We start from the raw sequence: 20,504 nt of genomic DNA on the forward strand, positions 1-20,504 counted from the left end.
TGTTTATATCCATTTCTCAGTTTATTTATTCAGTGACCTGACATCATCCTATGCCACAAGCTCTGCCCCTGAGTGAGCCAGCTGCTCTGAATCTGTATTTGATTATTGCTCAGATAAGGTCCTATATTAATGACCCGTGTTGGGTCTGGAGTTGATTCAGAGATAATTTTAGGCCACAGATTTGCTAATATTTGGTTTGTGTTGAGCTTTGCTGGCAGAGAGCGGACTGATTTCTGTTGGAGGGAGATATGTGAATGTGTGAATTCTTGTATTTTGTTTTGTGAAATTCCTTTACTGCTTGTGCTATTGACTTTCCATCTTATATGTTGGATAATTATGGTTTGGGATTTTTTGGGATACAGTTCCATTTGTGTCAACTAACTTTAGCTAATCACAAACATGATGCTGAAATGAATAGATAAAAAAGTGGGAACTTTTGCATATAATAAAAAAAAATGGATTTGATGGGGCTGCATTTCTCAAGATGATTTCACTGTTGAAACGCTTGAACTGGTACAGATAACTAACCCTTGTGATGTTTAGAAAAACACCAGCATGATTTATCTTTTGTGCCTGCCCCATCTTATTGCTGTGTTTGAAAATTTAGATGATCTTTGAAATTGTTGCTGTGATATTTCTTTTGGATAATGCACATCCCCTTAACTCTATTTTAAATCCAAAGCTGTGAATGATGAATATACATTATTCTTACTGCCATGTGTGACTGCAGCTTTTTGATGAGAATACGTTGAAAAGATCCATGTAGTTTTTGTTGGCTGCTCATCATGAACAGCATCAGTACTGATCTTTTCTTGGAACTCTGGGTCACTGTATTACATTCGTGGATGATGTTAATATGAATCTCCCTTAACGAAAATGAAAATTGTCTCATGATGGGAACATCGGTGCAAAGATGGAAAAAGGGGCTCAACCTGAAATACATGAAAATAAGTCGTGATTGGAGGAGGTCTTTGTTCAGATACAATTTTGTGATGAAATTAGTGCACAGTACACAGTCAGCATGTGTGCAGCCTTGTGTGCGCCAGATGCAAAAATTGGATGCAAAAAAAAATCTGTTTTTCCTTTCACTGGCTTCAAGACTGCAGTTTAGCCTGTTCTATATAAATAAATGCTGTAATACATGTTGATGCCTCTTGGGTAGAAGACCTGCGACTTCATTTAAGTCTTAAAATTTTGATGATTCAGTGTTTTTGCTATTTCACATGTTGATTCACCATGACCTGGCAACTTCAGGCCACTGACACTTTACTAACTTTATGATTGAACATCATCACAAGTGCAACAAACGGCAATTTCAAGCCTTCTTTTAAAAGTTACTGCTATCGCATCAAGTAATTGCAAGTGTCAGCTCACTGTGGAGTTTATGCCCTGTGTGATTCAGTGCTGATTTCCCCTTTAACTTAAGCACAGCACAGATGTTAAACTTGTGACACTTCAAGGGTAAAAGTATTGGCAATTATCTATTCATACTTTCTTTGTTCTTTCTTTCTAACCTTATATGTTGCTTTTCTCTACACCCTTCTTTCTTCCTTCTTTTTACTCAGGCAATGGTCTAAGTCTGAAGAGAGTGGAAGTTTAGCTCTGTGGTTTCCAAAGAAAGATCTTGAAAAACAGGTTGGTTTGACATGGAGAGGTGATTGATAGCAGTAATATTTCTACATTTTCATAGTTGTCTACTTAGTTTTTCTAATACTGAGCGTGATGTTGAGCTGTGTTCCGTTTTTCCTCTCCTCAGTACCGAGCCCTGGATTTGCCGATGTTCAAACACTATGTAGGTTGTGCAACCTTCATCTTCTTCTGTATCTTTGTGGTTCAGATGCTTGTCACAAAGGAGTGAGTATAGCAAAATTTCCTGGTTTTCTTTTTCTTTCTCGTTGAGAACATTTGGGAGGACATGGCAGTTTGCATCTTTTTTTCCTTTGTGTGCTTTGTACTCTGAGATTTAGTCATCAAAAACACACTGTGAAATTCACATTTGTACTGTTGGTAAGTAGTAGTCGGAGGCTGACTTTGACATGCGATGGTTTTGTCTATCAGTCGACAGGTACTGGGGACGTCATTTGGAGTGTTGGTTTGTTTGCTGCTGCTGACACTGGCCATCTGTTTCGCAGGCCATTTGCAGGTCAGTATGTTAAGTCTTACCTTTACCTTCAAGATTTGTCTTTTTAATTCAAGCTTCTTTCCAGGACTACAATTAGGATCAGGGTTTATAGAAAATGTTTTAAATTAAAAGTGTAGAAGGGTTGTTATTCTTTCAGAAAACATGCTTTAAAAGTCTTGTATAATTATAGTCTGGCACTGTCCTGTTAAGGCCACACAGGAGAATGCTGTAATAATGCAGCTCCTAATGAAAGAAGTCATTTTAATGACCATCCTCCATTATGCATTCTGCCCCATATATGGGCCACTTGCAGAGTTAATGCACAGGGAAGATTTAAAAGATGGATGGATGGATAAATTGCTACATACTTTATTGATACAACAACAATAATATTGATTGCCAGTGCAAAAGACAAACATAATATGTACAAAATAATACTACAAAATCAAGAATTAGAATTTAAAGAATGAAGACAAGATAATAAAAGATTAACAGTATCTACAGCTGGTCACAAGAATAAAAAGTTCTGTAAAGAGGGCTGTATGATGTGATCTATGGAAAAACAGTAAAATAAAACAGAAAATTTAAATAGTGGTAGTAGTGTCATAGAAGGGATGGGATTGAGTGTCCACGATGGAGAGCGGCATTTAGGTGGCCCTCTGTCCGTCAGCGACTTAAACATCTTCATGTTCAGTTTGATGATTTTTTCCATCTTTAGTATTTATTGGGGCTGCTGACAGAAGTTTTGGCAAGTCTTTAAATACAATGAAAAAATGAGAGTGCTGGTATAAATAACACACGTTTGCCTCAGTTAGCAAACGAAAATGATCCAAGAATACGTTCAGCAAATGTTGTTTTGCTAGCAAACATACTTCATTGTGTCAAACAAAATGTCTGTAGATCGGTACAATTACTGATTTATGGTCAAAGAGCAAAAGCTTCAGCTGCACCTCAAATACTTTTAAACAGTTTTCTGTCATTCGTGTCTCATTCACTGAAAACTCTGCGTTGTACCTAAATTATTGAATTATTATTGACAGAGGAAATTTGAGCATCACTTTAATACTTTGTTAAGAATGCTATATACCAGATTCCTCAAAGCAGCTGAGCTGTCATAAATCAGATTAATTTAACACTGTGCCTGCCTGCAATTCAGACGTGCCATTTTTAAAGTGGTACATACATGTTAATGGGTCTGACCTACTCAGATTGCTGTCACTAAATATTATAAAAAACAAACACCTTGGTTCTCATTCAGGTGTGACACTAATACGTTCAGTTGCCACCAGATGATTGTAAAGCAGTGCTTGCCTGAAAGGGACTTAAGAGGTCCATAGGTCAAAAATGCAACACAAACATATTACAGTGGGGAAGTGCTTGGTAAATAAAGGCAAGGGTGAAAAACATGTGGGTGTTGTGTACATAGTCTAAGTGTTTCACTTTACCAGAATTAGGCTATGTGAGAATGGAAACATGTCCCGGAGGCTACTCTGCATTCAAGGTGCTGCAGCTTTCTACAGCTATTGCACCTCACTGACATGGCAAATGACATCTGACATTCAGTCCTTGACAGGCTGTTTTTACCTCTCAGACAGATTCCTACTCTGGAAGTAATCAGCTGTGAGTCACTCACCCATGATGTCTCGAGATGTCTGACACCACACAAGTCACATGCTCCTTGCACATGGTTTGATCCATCTTTTCTCTCTTTTGGCTTCACTTCCCTTTATCCTTTGCAGCGCCTGTTTCCGGAGAAGCTGTCAAGGTGTCAGTGGCTGCCAGCTGTATCGGAGGCGGTGGTTAAACGGCCATGTCTGCGCCTCCCTCTGGCAACCATCACTACCACGGTCATCATTATCATGGCAGTCTTTAACCTGGTAAGACTATGCTCACAATTTGAGTGCAAAGACAAGGCCATTATGTACTCTACTATTTCTAGCAGTGCTACACTTCATAGATGCCATGCCAGACTTCAAAGCATGCTGTCCAGTGGTTGCCTATCAGTCAAGCTGTTTTTCACCACTTCACAGTGCTTTGTCCAGACACGTGAGAAAGAGGATGTGGCCAACCTCTTCTATCTGCCTGTGAGTGATTCATTTCTCAACTGCAAATAAAGATAAATATTGGTAAAATGTGGTTTATAGTGACAATGAGACTTAACCACGTTGATACATGATCTAGAAAAGCACCACAGTTAATATGCCCCAAAGCCTACCCGATCCACTCCAGACATCCATTTGCAGTTGGTTAGTGCTTACCTTATGATATACTAAAGAATGAATACAGCCATACATAATAAATACCTAACAGATACAAAAAATATGATATATTTTCTAAATCATTTTCTACATTCTGTTATATATTTAGTTGAACTCAATACTTAAAATGGCCTCATTTCTGTTTACTACTATATGATTGTGTTTTTTAATTGTGCTTTAACGCTCTTTTATCGGTTGTTTTTATACTACCTAATCAAACTAAATATAAGGCTATTATTTATTGTCTTACATGTGTATTTGTCATAGGTCTAACTCCATTTATGTGTTTTCTCTGTCCCTTAGTACTCTGTATACTGCTGCATCCTATCACTGATTGCATGTGGAGTCTTTCTCCGGGTGAGCTTCGAGCTCAAAGTGCTCTTCCTCACCATTGCTTCCACAGCATACTATGTAATCATCCTCAGCACCAAGAAGGACCTCTTCATGGAGTACGGAAGTTCATTTGATGCTCAGCTCAATGGCAGCTGGAACTGCAGCAGGTGGGACAGAATGCTGAAAGCGTATCCTGTTGGTGAAACACATGTTTGTCAAGTGTATTGTTCCCCTTTTTGAGGTCCCTTGCTCTAAGCTGGATTTTTCCTCATAAAGATAAAATAAGTTGCTTGAAGTGAAAGAAGTATCAGCTTGTAGTACATCATGTATATATTGTGATGATTCATTATCAGCGCATCAGTAGAGTAAAGTATGTGTATTGTTTAGGTCCGGTGGTCAAAGTCACAGTACTCTTAAGAATGATTCATTTACTGTTTATACTTATTGACGACGAATTAAACATGTGATTCAGTGTATTGTCAAGGATAAAGAATGTTCTTGTTTGCTCTGCAGTGGAGAAAATGAATCCATGAGAATCCTAAGCTGTATCGGGCTGGTAAAACACCCCCAGATCATGAGTTGCATATACATCACGCTGTTCCTGGTCACCATGCTCATCATCTCACAACAGGTATTGACCATGTTTGCACATTTCCTCTCATTTCCCTTCTGCCTCTTTTTGAAATCCCGTTCCATTCCAACCAGACAAACGGAACAGTTTTACATCCTTTATACCAGTTTATTTAATTCCCCGCTCTAACCACTCTGTGTCGGCTTCCCAGAACGAGTACTGCTTTCGCCAGGACTTTTTGCTGAAGTACAAGAACCACACAGAGCAGGACGAGATTGAGACGAGGGAGAACCTGAACCGCTTGCTTTTGGAAAACGTGCTGCCGGCCCACGTGGCTGCACTGTTTGTCGGGGAAAATAAGAAGAACGAGGTGAGATTTCCACAGGTTTTGGTTAAATCTCTCAGGCTAACAGGCCATCTGGTTGCTCGGGGCTGAATGATAATAGATGATGAGAAATAGAAAAAAAAATCCATCTACAAGAAACCAGTCATGTCATAGAATTAGCAGAATAATTCCATTGACATAAACCATATTATTTTACATGAATAAAAAGGAAAATATTTCTCTTGTAGTTGTTTTGTATTTATCAAGATCATGAGCCAATATTTCTTGCTGGATGTTTGGGATTTTTTTAAATGTTTTGCTAATATGTTGCCGTCAGCTTTGAAACAGATCAAAGTCATTCCAAAGTCAGCAGTATCCTCAGTGAAACCCAATCCTGTACGCATTCAGGGTGTGAGTACGGGGGGTTATCGGGTGCTTGCTGACAATAATGTTATTGTGATACTGAAAAATGACAAGGCATCATCCTGAACATATTCTAAAGCTCATTATTTTTATTTTTTCTTTTAACTAGGACAATTCTCCTTAAAACAGTGAATCATTCTTTAGGTTTCAACCAAATTAGTGGCCATGAGAAGTCTATAGGACATAAAGACATAAATATCTAAAACAGTCTCCTTTCTTTTTTTCCCTCAACAGGACCTCTACTACAAGTCCTATGACTGCGTGTGTGTGATGTTCGCCTCCGTGCCGGATTTCAAAGAATTTTACACTGAGTGCGATATTAACAAGGAGGGCCTGGAATGCCTGAGGCTCCTCAATGAGATCATTGCCGACTTTGACGAGGTCAGGAGAACAAAGATGGAGAGGGATGCGTCACAATTGCTTCTCTGAGATACAAATTTCAAATGTCCACTGGGACAGTGGCATGGTTCTCACCACATGAATGAATACTATTAATGATGAATGGTTGTAATGATAAAGTTTCCAAATCCACACATGAATTTTGTTTTCGTCTAACCTTGCAGCTGCTGTCCAAACCAAAGTTCAGTGGTGTGGAGAAGATCAAGACAATTGGCAGCACTTACATGGCTGCTGCGGGGCTTAGTGGGACACCTGGTCAGGAGAACAATCAGGTGGGTTGGTTAGTGCTTCAGAGCAGGTCAAGTTGGGGTCAGACCAACTGTTTAAAGCAAGCTCTAACCACACTGGAAGAGTGCATTTAGAAAACAAAATCTGGTGTTGACTCTGACTTGATTCTGTGTGCTTTCAGGACAGAGAAAGACAACAGGCCCAGATAGGCATCATGGTGGAGTTTGCCATTGCTATGATAGGCAAGTTGGATGGCATCAACAGACACTCCTTTAACAGCTTCAGGCTCCGTGTAGGTGAGTGTGCTCAGCTGCTTGGCATCAACCTTTCATTGACTGCACTGCACTGTGCTTCATCTCAATTAATGCTGGCACAGTAACCCCGCAGGTTTCCTTGGTAACCCTGTTCATGATTGTCTATTTCGTTCCTTTGCAGTCTAAGCAGCAGCATTCACTGACATTCAATATTATGTTGTTACAGACTGTTACTTCTAGTAAAAGCTAAACCACTTTCACGTTAGTGAACCTGTCTACATAAACTCATGCACCATAACCTCTTACAGACTCTCTGACAGCTTGGAAGACTGAGTATACACAACCATTGTTGATTAAAGCACATCAAATATTATCTGAAATGAATGTTGTGATCAAAGGAAGAAACAGAAACAGAACCTTTTTGGGAGTCTGAGAAACCTCAACCCATCCGTTTTGCCTGCAGTCTTGACAGCGATTCTAAGCAGAAATCTTGGTTACAGATTTTTGCGAAAACATTTACATTATTTTGGAGATAAAATTGTACTTGAGGCACAAACATTCTAATGTCGAATGTCACAACAAGGGTGATATCAGACTGCTGTCTTTATCAGCAGCTCTGTCCGAGTACATTGTAGCTCTTCCACAGAACATGCTAACACTGTTAGAATAATTCAAGAGTTTGACACAGACCTTTTTTAAAAGTCCTCTATAACTGTTTTTCAGGCCTGATGGTGCATGTGGTTCAAAAGCATAGACAATTGGCAGTTTTTCTCCACTCCTTTTCTTAACATCCTTTTCTGTTTTGGTGTGACTTTTCCAAACAGAGACACATGTGGTCTTGTTAACAATAACAGGGAATCAGTAAATGCAGTGTCACAGAAAGAAAAGTGCAATAAAGTCAAGAAATGTACTCATTACTGTTAGTTCAACTTAGATTGTGTTATTACTTTCAAAAGTAAGTACATAGTATAACTTTTAAGAATCTAAGGATGGCTTTCTTTATCTCTCTTACTCTTTCTTTCTGACATCTACTTGCTGTCTTACTTTCTTTTAACTTTTGCATGTGAATGGCACACATTATCGTCAAATGCAAAGTTGAAATAGTATTTGATGTTTTTTCCACAGGAATTAATCATGGCCCAGTGATAGCTGGAGTGATTGGGGCGAGGAAACCCCAGTATGACATCTGGGGCAATACAGTCAACGTAGCCAGTAGAATGGAGAGCACTGGGGAACTGGGAAAAATCCAGGTAAATTCCACACAGTCTTTGACTTATTGTGCTTTATGCATCTCTTTAGCTTTGTTCTGCAAATCTCAACAGGTTGTTGTTAAACTTTGAAAGATTCAAATCCAACCATGGACCCAGATTTTGTGTTATTGACACATCTTAAGAAAAAATCACATCTTAAAAAAAATTTCTTCATTTATATCCAGTCCTAAGAACACATTTGAACTATACAGCTGTGTGTCATATCTGCAAGTCTAGCTTTGGTAAAATACTTTGCAGTGCAGTAGTAATGTCTGTAATACTGTCTCTTAACATCATTTTGCTGTAAGAATGGTTTCTTTAAATAATTTTAGGAAAATTCCTTCCTTTTGATTTTATATAGAAAAATAAATTTCCACTTGAACAGCATGAAAAAGAAAAAAACACCCTCCTGTACATTTGATGTTAAAATTGCACATCTCTGTGGTGCGACTGTGCCTGTTTGCTCTACATCCAGGTAACGGAGGAAACTTCTGCCGTGCTGCAGAATCTGGGTTATTCGTGTGAGTGTCGAGGCCTCATTGATATCAAGGGGAAAGGGGAGCTGAAAACATTCTTTGTGTGTACCGACATGAGCAAGCAGCAAAGTATGGGGCTGAGCTGAGGCCAGGCTGTCACAGCCAACAGAACTGGAAACAGACTCTTACACAAGTCAAACGTTTACAGACTCCTGCACATCACAAGCGTTGGCCTGACTGTAATACAACTATGTGCCTGTGATGGTATTTAAAGGAAAAGGATTTAGAGGAACTGTATCTTCGCTGTGTGGTGGATGTCCTCCTGGACCTTTTAGTCGGTTTAGGAGATGACTGAGATTGTCTATGTACAATCACCGTGTTTTGCTATTCACAAACATTGATGTCCAGTGATTTGTTACTTTTGTACTTTTTTCCGTCTCTAACTTAATGTAATAGGAAATCAGTGTATTGTATTCAAGCCAAATACAGTTATTTTTGAATACCTCTTTGGTCTGTGAAAAGAACAAAAATAATTGTGTCTATTTGGATCACGACTGGAAACCATCTTGTTTTCCTGTTTAAAAAGCGATGGACACACCACTCTGTTACTGTATGTTCAAATGTTAGGTGTTTTTGACTGAGCTGTTCCAGTGTCTAAAGATCTTTAGAGAAGACCTGCATTCATGAAAGCTCTTCTCCGGAACATATTTAGGTAACAAAACGTTGTTCCTCTTTCTAACAAAGCTATAAGTCCTAATGCTATCTCTGATTAAGAAGAGGACCTGATACCTTTAGAGGGAACAGCTTTACAGTTTGGCCATAGCTGTTTAAATATTGCATATGACCAAATACAGTCATGTAAAAGAACATACAATTCAGTTCTGAGGTTTTACATATTAGGACATTTATCAGATCAAATACAACTTCAGATGAGTAAAACATGACGTTTTACACGGTGTAATTTATCAACAAAAACTCAGCTAAAATGCAGAGCCAGTGTGTGAAAAACTATGCACACCTCTTGATTCAGTAGTTTGAAGTAATCACTTTCTGAATGATGTTATAATTTCTCAGGCTGTTGAGTCAGAGATTAAGCTGTTGGGTTACATGTATTTCTCTAAGCATTCCACTGTTTGACCTTGAGGTGAACTTCCTGGGATTGGCAATCCTTTCCTCTCAGGAGGGTAAGCAGTTGTCTGCTAATCAGAGTCAGTCACTCGACTCCCAGCTTCCCTGGACCACACGTCAAAGTGTGCTTGGGCAAGACACTGAACCCCATGCTGCCTACTGATGTGTGGATGTGTGTGTAGCCTGTAACACTGTATAGACGAAGATGTGCTATATGAATGTGTGTGAGAGTGGGTTAATGTGGAAAAGCGCTTTGAGTGGACTAGATCGGAAAAGTGCTATGTAAGTACTGTTCATCCATCCATCCATTTTCTGTACCCGCTGGACAGGTTGCCCGTCCATCACAGGGCCACATAGACACAAACAACCATTCACGCTCACTCCTAGGGACAATTTAGAGTCACCAATCAACCTGACATGCATGTTTTTGGGTGGTGGGTGGAAGATGGAGTACCTGGAGAGAACCCACACATACGCGGGGAGAACATCCAAATCCACACAGAAAGGCCCCAAATGGGAATCAAACCCGGAACCCCTCTTGCAGTGAGGCGACCGTGCAGCCCCAAAGTTCAGTTCATGTACCATTTAATCAATATTGAAGCTCACAGGATGGACTTTTCACACATCACTTCTGCATTTTGGTTCAGTTTTGGTTTTGTTTGTTACATATTACACTGACACAGTGTAATATGTAATGTGTCCTTATTTTAAGAGGTATGGACCAGATCAATTTTCATTACGTTCTGAAAATGTTAGAATTGAAAGTGTACTTTCTTTTGCACACGACTGTTTATACTGCATTTCAGAGGGCGACAGAGAAGTCTGTGTGCTGTAGGTATTCCATCTGTTTCTCCTGCTCAGATTAAAAAGAAGAAAAAAAAATCTATCCTGATGTTTGGCTGCCTGTTTCCATATGTGCTGCAATGATGGAAATCTATGACGCATGTCCTTATTCAGTGTGATCTAACAACCTGCCTGCTGTGAATGTGTGTTTTCTGGCCCCAGCTCAGATTACCAACCTGAACTGATATGGATCACTCTCTGTGCCTCTGAAAGTCAAGTTTATCTCATGGCCTTATCATCTGAGAACATCTGTCATTGTGGTTACATAAAAATAATAAAAATAAAAATACTAATGTATTCGCCTCTTTGTGAACAAATGTGACATTGACTTTAGTACAGTTACTGAATGTAATAAATGCTTTCCTGAGTCTGCAGTTTGTCGCGCATCGATACACAAGAACCAAAGTTTACATTAAAAAAAAAAAAAGGTTTATTGATTGAAATGTATACAAATGTCACACAAAAAGATCCTTTTGTACAAAACTTAAGTTATTTGACTGAATGAAGCAGGTTGGAAAGTTATTTCACAGCAACGAATGGTACCACATCTGGAGAGGTGGATGAGGTCTCCATTGGTTCGCTCGTCTCCTGCACTAAAAACATAGAAAAGCACATTGGACATGCTCAGTTTTTGCTGAAATGTACTGTGTTTGTCATGTTAAACTAAGCATTTGAATTGCTTTGCCATATGGCAATATTACTGTGATTGAAACTGTTCTGTACAGAGAGAGCTTTTACCTGTCGTAAGGTCTATAAGGGGCTTAGGTGGCTCTGGAGGTATAGCGATGCCCATGGCCCTTCTGATGCCGTAGATACTGCTGACGTCACATGGAGCCACTTGACCAGTCAGCTCAGCCAGGTTCTCTGTCACCTTCTCAGCTGTAGAGGTAGGAGAAAGTACATTACCAAGACATTGTAATTCGGTCGAGTCTAAGCCCAGATTTGAAAAGGTACAAACAATAAACACTTATTACATCAAATACCCTAACCCTTGCATTCTTTTGAATTAGGTCCTGACTGATATAAATCAGAACATTCTTAAGCTAGAAGACAAACCACACCTGTGTGAGATGAATACTGAAGAGGTAAATGAAGGGTTGCCAGAGGTCTACAGCTGGTGGCAAGGCTTGAGTAGAGGAACAAAGGGGCCCATGCAGTGAGAGGCTCTTACCCAGCTCGAGCTCCTTGGCAGTCGGGGCCAGCAAGCAGATCATGTTAGGTGGCTGCTTGGCACTCAGACGCTCCTTCTGTGCTTCCTGCAAGTCACGCAAGAGCTTTGTAGTCTCGTCCAATTTCTGCTGGAAGTGTAAGGCCTCTGTAATGGATATGGAAGGGATGACACGCACACACTGTTAGTACTTCCTCTGGGTTCCTCCAGTTACGTTAAGGTAGCCAACATTGATTGCACATGTGAAAACAGTACATCCATTCTTCATTCAGTCACACCCACATTAGACTGCTGGAATCAATGTGCTAAGATCCAAGTTAACATATAATCGGACAAAAAAAAAAAAAAGGTTAATGAGACTAGAATTGCAACAGAATTTTGAGAACTAATTACTTTTCGTTTTTCTGAACTAATTGTACTTTTTTTTCCTTTTTGGTTAAGATTTTAAAGATAGGAGTATAAATGTAAACCAGTCAGAGGTTTTACCCCCAGAGAGCTCCTCAGCCATTTGCAGGCCTGCAGCAGAGCGCAGGAAGTCCAGCTTGCTGAATGATTCGGACTCAGCTCCCTACGAGAGACAGAGGGGAAATAAGATGTTTGGTCAGATTGGGAAAAGCATTCCACACCGACAGCTGATGCGTCAAGAGAACATCCACATCTTTTGAAGCCTTTTTGTCACACTGCTTCTTTGCTCCAATAAAAATCAAACATAATCACCAACTGCAACAACTGAGCAGGGGATGAGTGTAAACTGGAAAGCAGCCAACAACAGCAAACAGTTAGCACAGAGGGGCTGTGTGTCTGATGGTGGGGCCAGTGCTTCGGTTTCCTCCGCTGATCGTAGGAGCGATTCAGCTTTGCAGCCAGCAGACACTGAAAGAAAACACAGTCCTCTCCAAATTCTCCAACTGTGGACCTTGAACGAGGAGCACCGCTGTTTCTTGAAGGGAAATGTTTTTTCCATGTGAGGACGGATCGCTTTAACAGCAGGCCCCTGCCGTGTTGACACAGCTGGTTGATGCAGAAACCATCAGCAGAGGCCATCTATAAAACAAATTAAATGAAGGCTCCTCATATGGGGTGTAATGCAGGAACATGTAATGGGCTTTCCACTGAGCAGCAGCATGGCAGGAGCTGATGAGGATGAGTGGCTCCGGTTTTGTGTTACATAGCACACACTGATTCTTGTCATTCTACACTTGTCCGTGTACATTTCCTTTTCTATTGCAATCTTGAGCAGAACACGATGTACATAAGCCGTTTACTGCTTATAACAGAGAGGGTTTCTATCTGGGATTTAGCTCCATATTAGTACAACCTCTCACCTGCACGTCACCCTTGTCTTCTTGTGTTTTGTTTGCTGGCTCCTCTCTCTGCTGGACAGGTGAAAAGGACCAACAATTAGCATTTATTACCTTAACAAAAAAATATTTCTGTCCTTTGCTGCTCAAGTCAGCAATGAGACATAAGTCGGAACTTACTTGCTCAGTGTCCTTCAGGGTTCTTGAATGCTCTCCGTTGGTGATGGCATCCAGAAGGTTGTCTGCCAGTTTGTACACATATCCGTCTGATTTGGCCAGAAAATCTGACAAGCTGCCAAACACACACGAGTTTATTACACAACTGTTTTATAAGCCGAAGCAGTGTTAAATATCTGAATCTCTTTGACTATTGAGGACATGCTGCCAACTAATTACTCACAGTGACCGAGCAGGAACTAAAACCACCGAATAAAGTAAATAACAATGTACAAAAATAATGGTGTATGCAGTGTAATGTCGTGTGAAGCTGAAAGCACACAGGTTCCATTACAAAGACCATCAGGCAACCACTACGCACAAATGTGTGTGCTTAAACACACGATACATCGAGTACCAAAATACTATTAAATAAATCAAATCGACCTGAAATAAACACGATCACTGCTGTTTCACTTCACAGCCAATCACAGAGCATCTACATCTCTTTGACAAACTCAACAGCCGCTTCAACGTTTAGCCAACTAGCTGCTGGATGCTCGCACAACACAAATTCAAGCAGTGCCTCTTTCCATTAACTCGTGCACAGACGCCGTTTTTAAGTTTGAGCTCATGCTAGTTAACCAGAAGTTAAATCATGTTTAACAGCCCAGATTGATATACTTGCAAGACTGTGCAAGCATATTACGCCCATTATAACAGAACACCTAATGTGCTGTGCTCTTCCCTGAGACATTTGCAAGTTAGCAGAGATGTTTATAGCAAAAACATAACAGTAGACTCCAGCAGCTGCTAACTGTAACCAGATTTGTTCGAGGGCATGAAATGGTAGACTATAGACGGTCACATGACAAAGAAACTACAAATGAGAGGTTTCAGCCAGCTCAGTGTTTCCTGTGGAAGATAATAGCTCCTTTGGGCATGAACTTCAAGCTTTGGAACTCTGAAAACCTTCCACACACAAACATGACATAACTGAACAAAGAAAAAGTAATAACCCTCAAAGCATTTATTTTACGACCGATTCTCTTGTTTGTGTATTTTACTACGTTTTTCTACATTTGTTTATCTAAAGCTGAAACGCAGTAAACCAGGACTGTACCGAGTGTCCTTCATAAGAGAATAAAACAGAATGATGTCAGAGTGACGCTGTGTCTACAGCTGGCAGTTGACCTCCTCCAGGCTGAGTAAACTCAGTGAAAGAAGAACAGCTGGACAGTAATCAGTAAGGAATTCCTCAAATGACGTTGAGCGTAAATCCCACAGAGCTCAAGTGTTGTGATCATGCTGTACATACCTGTCTGACCCCTGCGGACCGGGCTCCTCGCCGTATAAAGAGTAGATGAGGTCAGAATCCTCCTTACTGATGTTGGCGAAGCTGGAGTCGTAGGTGGGTGCGTAGGAGGTGAACGGCCCATAGTTTAAGTAGGACACTGTGGAGTGTGTGTTCCATAAGAGAAAGCTTATTGTTTGCTTTGCAAGTCTCTTGATATTAGCAGCTTATAGAGGCGTCAAGTGGAAGCATGACAGTACCTGGAGTAATCCTGTTCCTCTTGTCCTCCCTGAAGCCCTGTAGGGTGTTCACTCCGTTCTGCAGCCGGCTGGACATCATGCCCAGTTTCACGGGACAGTAACCAACATCTGCAACAACACAAACTCTCACATGTGAGCATATTTCCAAAGTTCGCTCAAGCCCAAGCTTTTCATTATCGGTCCAATGAGTTTTTCCTCAATCAACTGAGTTAAAGACATTCAAAAGCAGAGATAACTCTTGTAATTTCTCAAAGTCCAAGGTAACCTCAACATGCTATTTTTGTTGTAACAGCTCTTCAATATGAAAAGATAAACGGTTTACAATAATAGAAGGCTGAGAAAGACTAAAGCTGATCTGTTGTTAAGTTAAATTAGAACTTGACTGAAGACCTTTGCTAAATATCAAGGATCATAAAAAAAAGTGCCTGTTAATTTTCAGAGAACAAATAAATGAACAGAGCAACTGTTTGAGTTCTTTCAAGCTTACAAAATGAACCTACCTCCAGCTGACAGATCTGCAGGGTTGAGGATGGCAAGGGTGGTGGAGCCATCAGACTTCCGCCTTACAAACTCCAACTATCACACAAATAAACTATCAACAACAGTTGGCAGGAAATGAAAAGAACTTTTCGGTATGAGAAATTATATGTTTTTAGAAACACAAGGAGGACACAAACAATTATGTTTAACCATCAATCTTCACAGATCCATCAATAGTGTGAGCCTCTCATTAAGAAGAAAGACTGTCAAACAACTAATTTCCCATTAAGCCAAATGTTTGGAGATTTTTTTCCAGCTGAGGGACACATAATTAACATTTTCCATTTGAATATAGCGGCTGATACACTGATCGGTTCTTTCCTGCTTTCTCACATCACTCTGCAGCACTCTGTTAGACAGCTTTCCACCAGACTCTTCGATGACCTTGCGGATTTCCTCAAGCTCTTGCTCTGCCTTTGCTGCTTCGTCCTTGGAGTCTTTGTCCTGTCTGCAAATGAAACACAAATTGAAAAGTGGCAGATGAGACACTCAGACCACGAAACAAATGATTTTCAGTTTGTGGCGTAAAAAAAAAAAACAAAAAAAAAACATGCTGCAGGGAGGAAACCTGGACAAACTGTACGCCTACATACTGCTTTAGTTTCCCGTTACATTTGCCTGTACGCATTTGCTGACGTCAATAAATGTAATCGGGATTTTTTTTTAATGCAAAGTTGCTGAAAGCAGCAGAGTAAAAGGCTTCATGAGATTATTCCTCGGACAGTGAGTCATTATCCAACAAGTAATTTCACTGAACAGGTCCAGTTCCATACAAAGAAAACAAAGCTGATGCAGAGGATGTACAGCCTCAACATTAAACAAGTCCCAGCACGTTTTCAGGCATTTCTCACATTCTCAGCTTCCAGTTCCACAGTGGAAAACCAACACACACACGCCCAAGACTCAAGCTCAAGGGAGATTCCTTCGTCAACACATTTAATGCTGGTTTTAACTAGTGATCTCAGCTTCACATGTATTACTGTGAACTCTGATGCAATCTCACTCTCCATTTCAAATAGAGACATCTGTAACAGGCGAGCTAACTCTTCAAGGGTTTGGAGTAGTGAACACACACAGCCATGAGTCATTGGTCGTATGTGAAGCCAACAGGCTAAAGCACCTGGGTGTGCTGGGTGTCTGGGAGCGCTCGCTGCTCTCTGTGGTCGATGGTCCCTCCTTGTTCTGGTCCAGGCTGGTGCCTCCATGTTCCTCAGACTTCAATGACTGTTTGGCAGAGGGGTCGAGGCCAGACATAAAATCTATGCTCTGCTTCAGGCTCTCCAGTCTTTCCTATTGGACAAACAGAACATTTGTCCGACTTAAGGATATAAAGCAAATAGAGAGACAGAGGGGAAAAATGAGGTTGTACTGACTATGCTGTATCTAATGCTTTAGGAGAAAATTTGATGCTTTCTGCTGCCCCCATCTGTTGGATCATTGCAAAAGCAAGTCCAGTATAGTTTTGTTATACTGTAGGTCTCTACGAGAAGCTGAAGGCAAAATAGTTTCTGCTATTTGAAAAGAACATACACATTACATCTAAAAACTAATCTGAATAAGACAGAGTTTGTGTTTTTGTTTTATCCCAAAAGGACATTTTTTCTAAAAGAACTCCCTGCAGAGCATCTCTGAAAAGAAGTGGTTTGGTGCTTCTTTTTTTTTTTTTGACGAGACTGAGGAATACATGTGTTTTCTAAAATCCTGAATTAGGTCAGCTTAGTGACCTAAATGACCAATTGTGACAAAGACACTCGTTTTTGTTTGCTTGACGTTTTAACTTTAACCGCTTATTATTTTGAATTATCTTCAAAAATTGCACATGCAATTATTAAATAGCCTTTTTTTTAAACTTACATTTTAAATGATAGACTTTTCTTCATTCTAAAACGGTACTTTGCATATCATCTTTATTCTAAAAGAACCGTGGTGAGCAAACAGAGAACGCTGGGTTGTGTGTTCCCTCCACTTCATGGGCAACAGCAGGACAAGTCCTGCGCAGTTCACGTAATCTCACTAAGAAGTATTGTTCCGAGTCCCCAGCAACATACCTGGCTCAAGATCTTCATACCAGAGTGTAACAGCTTTCGAGCGGCTTTATGGTAGATTGTCTCAGGTTTGTTGTAAATCATGGCATTCTCACACATAATCCTGAAGTCCACCTGCAGCAGCAGCAACACATCCTATATCAGGCACTTAGCAACATGACAGAGAAAGAAGATTCTGCAAGAAGACACCTTAAAGATCTGTATAAGCCTCGTCAACATGATGGAATGCATGCTTGGCTACTTCAGAGGTTTTCTTGGGCGGACATTCATCTAACATGAACAACACCGGTTAGGTTTTAGGTATTTTGGTTTATCCAGCTGTGTGTCTAAACTGTGAATGCAACAATGTACGTACTTTGAGTTCATTCAACGACTGGTAGCACTCTTTCTTTACTTTGTCCTTCATTGTGCTGAAGTCCATAGGGCGTTTAATAACTGAGGAGTAGCCAGGTGCAATGAGGTCTGTCACCGGGAAAGAGAAGAATGCACTGGGGTCTTTTCTGCAGAGGATACACAGTTTGTACTCAGTCCCACAAAAAGTACATGACATAAACAGCGAGAAACAGAATGAGTGAATAGATAGTTGATTTCTTTGCATTGTGAAATGTTTCTGCTCTAAGTGCAAAAATCCCTAAAACATTAGCACAACTATCCTGTGTCAATCAGTGACTGGACCTTTGAAGCTGCCTGATGAGCTGGTTCAACGCTTCCTGTAGAGGAGTCTGCTCTTTTTCTACAAGAGAAGACCAGAAAAGAATGTCACATTTATAAAGAAAAGATGGATTATAAATGCTGTAATTAATTACAAATATTTTGAGAGTACCTTCCAGTTTATCCAGCTCTGAACGTATAGGAGTTCTGCTCTGCTCTCTGTCGTCCTCTCCTTCTGCATCATGTCCTTTCTTCTTCTTAGTCATCTAACATAAAAGACAAAACAAAAACAAGAGAATAAATACAAAGTGCCTCCCTATACAGGGTAAATATCCTTTCCTGTCTCCTCCAGAATAAGGGAATAGATGTCTTTTGTTACTTGACCTTTTTCTTTCCTTTGTCATCCTCTGGTGTCCCGAAGCTTCTCTCTTTATCTTTCTTCTTTTTCTTCTTCTTATCTTTCGGCTTGTCTGACTCTGCCGGCTGTTCGTCATAATAAGTGTCTAGACTGGAGCTTCCAGTCGTCACTTCGTTCCCGGACACTTTCAGCACCAGCTTCAGTGGCCTGTCTCCGTATTCTATAAGCAACAAATCAATTAATCAAAAATGCCTGACTGTTGTTTGCTGGGCTGCCAATCGATTGATCCTTGACAGCGTAAGGATGCTAGAAAAAAAACATATGCTAACAGCTAGCTCAGAGCTGTACGTGTGAAGGTGTAAATCGAGCTAACTGTGTATCAAATTCTTATTTTTTTTTGCCTACTTTCGGAACAAAATATATTGAACTGACAGAAACATGCGGAGAATGTATACATAAATCAATCCGGTGTCAAGAGTAGCAGAGGGCTGGTTAGCTAACTAAAGAGCTAACATAGCTTGCTAACACTATGTTGGTCCTAATACGGTTACCGATTGCGAACGAGGGAAGTCGGCATATGCATTTAAACAAAAAAATATTTTATCTGGATACTGTTTTTAAAATAAGATCAAGTAAAATACCTTCATAGCCATGTTTTTCGGACTTGTGCTTTTTGTGCTTCTTGCCCATTGTTTGTATTTTGGTCAGGCACTGACCGGTTGCGCTATCGGGTCGCTGAAAGCGGAAACACTAATAGGAGGGAAACAGCTTGCAGCGCCTCCTGCCAGTATGGCGGTATTAACACGCCACCTTCCCACCGAGAGGGGGCGGAATAAGCTTTGAATTCAATTTCAACCTTGGCGTCAGTTCAGCAGAACTTTTGGTGTCCTTCTGAATCTCGAATTTAACTGGCACTCCTCATGATTGACCCTTTTGAGGGAGTATTTGACAAACTTTCAGCAGATAGCAGATGAGTTTACAGGCTTATTCATTATGAGGATTCGTTTTTTCCTCAGATTTTGCATTGATATGTAAATTCTTCACGTTTTGGGATGTACAATACAATGCAATATAGACACATCATTGCAAATCAATCCACAGTTGCTGTCGTGTCAGCAGACACTGACACTTGCTGGCGAATCCTTCAAAGAATGACCAGCTCTATTCACAAACTGGTCCATTTATATATTTTCAAACCTAATAATAAGAAGCTGGCTGTGTACGGTCCACACAAAGTCCCTGTCCTCTGATGTGGGCATCTGCACTTCCACATGCTCTGGAAAACGTCCAGAAAATTTCAGGGCTGCAGTGCAGGTGTGAAATTGGCTTTGGACAGCCTTTTCTTAGACATTCATTGCATGTATTGGCTAAGATAGACTTGCATATGTGGTCTCTTTTATAGCTATAAATCACAAATGAATTCACAGAATCTTGTCTAAATTAACCAGTTTAATCTCCAAAGGGAAACTGATGACATTTCATTGGAGTTGAGTTTGCAGGACTCTATAGAGTCTGGAGCTTGCCTGTCTGCCTTGCGGAGCTGTTATGCTCTGTTAAATCGGCACATATTGTACCGGCTGATGAATGACAGATGTTTTATTCATGGAGGAAAGATAGTGTACATTCTTTGAAGCACATTCCAGGTTTTATGAAGAGGGCAAAGGATAGGGGCAGAAGGTTTGAAAAGAATGAAGATTGACTGAATTCACCATTTCAGCTATTCCTGCCTTCAGATGAAGAGGTGATTCTGACGGTCTGTTGATGTTTGAGTCTTCTCTCTGAGCAAACCCATCCCCAGCAAATGTCCTGATCTGTGTTATGAAATACCAGCATCAGTGTGCATTCTTTACATACATCTGGCTGGTACTCTGATGGAGATAGTTAGAATTACAAAACCGACAAATTTCTATCTTTGGAACTCAACGATATGTTAAAAAACGGGGACATGGTATAAAACAAAGCACACACTCACTTCATGGAGTCGTGAACCTTAAAAGTGACTTCAGACCCTGAAAGGCCCAGTTCACTTTTACACTCACATTCTACGTGGTCATTAGAATTTGAGCATTTAAGGGTGGGAAAAAAAAAGATGAGAAAAACTACAATGAGTTCAACTGTCAA

General features: G+C 40.3%; 2 protein-coding genes across 4 annotated transcripts in view; one reads left to right on the top strand and one right to left on the bottom strand.

Annotated features, from left to right (window-relative positions):
* Positions 1–20,504, top strand: part of adcy7 (adenylate cyclase 7) — a 102,282-nt gene that overhangs the window by 47,505 nt on the left and 34,273 nt on the right. For 2 of the 3 annotated variants that reach the window (XR_011914922.1, XR_011914923.1), the window contains 13 exons: positions 1,566–1,635; positions 1,757–1,854; positions 2,059–2,143; positions 3,862–3,999; positions 4,153–4,206; positions 4,684–4,880; positions 5,227–5,344; positions 5,496–5,654; positions 6,267–6,413; positions 6,596–6,703; positions 6,841–6,955; positions 8,039–8,163; positions 8,639–10,428. Coding sequence is in view for 1 of the 3 variants with exons in the window: in XM_072380175.1 (XP_072236276.1) it covers positions 1,566–1,635; positions 1,757–1,854; positions 2,059–2,143; positions 3,862–3,999; positions 4,153–4,206; positions 4,684–4,880; positions 5,227–5,344; positions 5,496–5,654; positions 6,267–6,413; positions 6,596–6,703; positions 6,841–6,955; positions 8,039–8,163; positions 8,639–8,785 (1,561 nt within the window). In the remaining 2 variants the exon portion in view is untranslated. Of the gene's footprint in view, positions 1–1,565; positions 1,636–1,756; positions 1,855–2,058; positions 2,144–3,861; positions 4,000–4,152; positions 4,207–4,683; positions 4,881–5,226; positions 5,345–5,495; positions 5,655–6,266; positions 6,414–6,595; positions 6,704–6,840; positions 6,956–8,038; positions 8,164–8,638; positions 10,981–20,504 lie in introns of those variants that run through there. The other variant, XM_072380175.1, reaches the window with a different exon arrangement.
* Positions 11,023–19,113, bottom strand: brd7 (bromodomain containing 7). Its single transcript, XM_072380176.1, has 17 exons — positions 19,025–19,113; positions 18,410–18,603; positions 18,198–18,291; positions 18,050–18,107; positions 17,730–17,874; positions 17,378–17,488; positions 16,450–16,619; positions 15,663–15,777; positions 15,290–15,365; positions 14,790–14,897; positions 14,554–14,689; positions 13,260–13,371; positions 13,104–13,154; positions 12,265–12,346; positions 11,782–11,925; positions 11,349–11,489; positions 11,023–11,203 (listed from the first exon to the last, which is right to left on the bottom strand). Exons 1-17 carry the CDS (start codon positions 19,071–19,073, stop codon positions 11,130–11,132), a joined length of 1,860 nt encoding a protein of 619 aa, XP_072236277.1. The 5' UTR covers positions 19,074–19,113; the 3' UTR covers positions 11,023–11,129.

The sequence above is a fragment of the Leuresthes tenuis genome, unplaced genomic scaffold, assembly GCF_036924035.1.
Source record: "Leuresthes tenuis unplaced genomic scaffold, fLeuTen1.0.hap1 SCAF_2, whole genome shotgun sequence".
Taxonomy (NCBI): domain Eukaryota; kingdom Metazoa; phylum Chordata; class Actinopteri; order Atheriniformes; family Atherinopsidae; genus Leuresthes; species Leuresthes tenuis.

Excerpts from the sequence above, each read along its gene's own strand:
- brd7 (XM_072380176.1), bottom strand. The coding sequence starts at position 19,073 with ATGGGCAAGAAGCACAAAAAGCACAAGTCCGAAAAACATGGCTATGAA. Across the intron at positions 14,898-15,289 it reads TGCAGATCTGTCAGCTGGAG|ATGTTGGTTACTGTCCCGTG; the intron begins GTAGGTTCATTT and ends GTGTTGTTGCAG. Across the intron at positions 13,155-13,259 it reads CCCTGAAGGACACTGAGCAA|CAGAGAGAGGAGCCAGCAAA; the intron begins GTAAGTTCCGAC and ends TCACCTGTCCAG.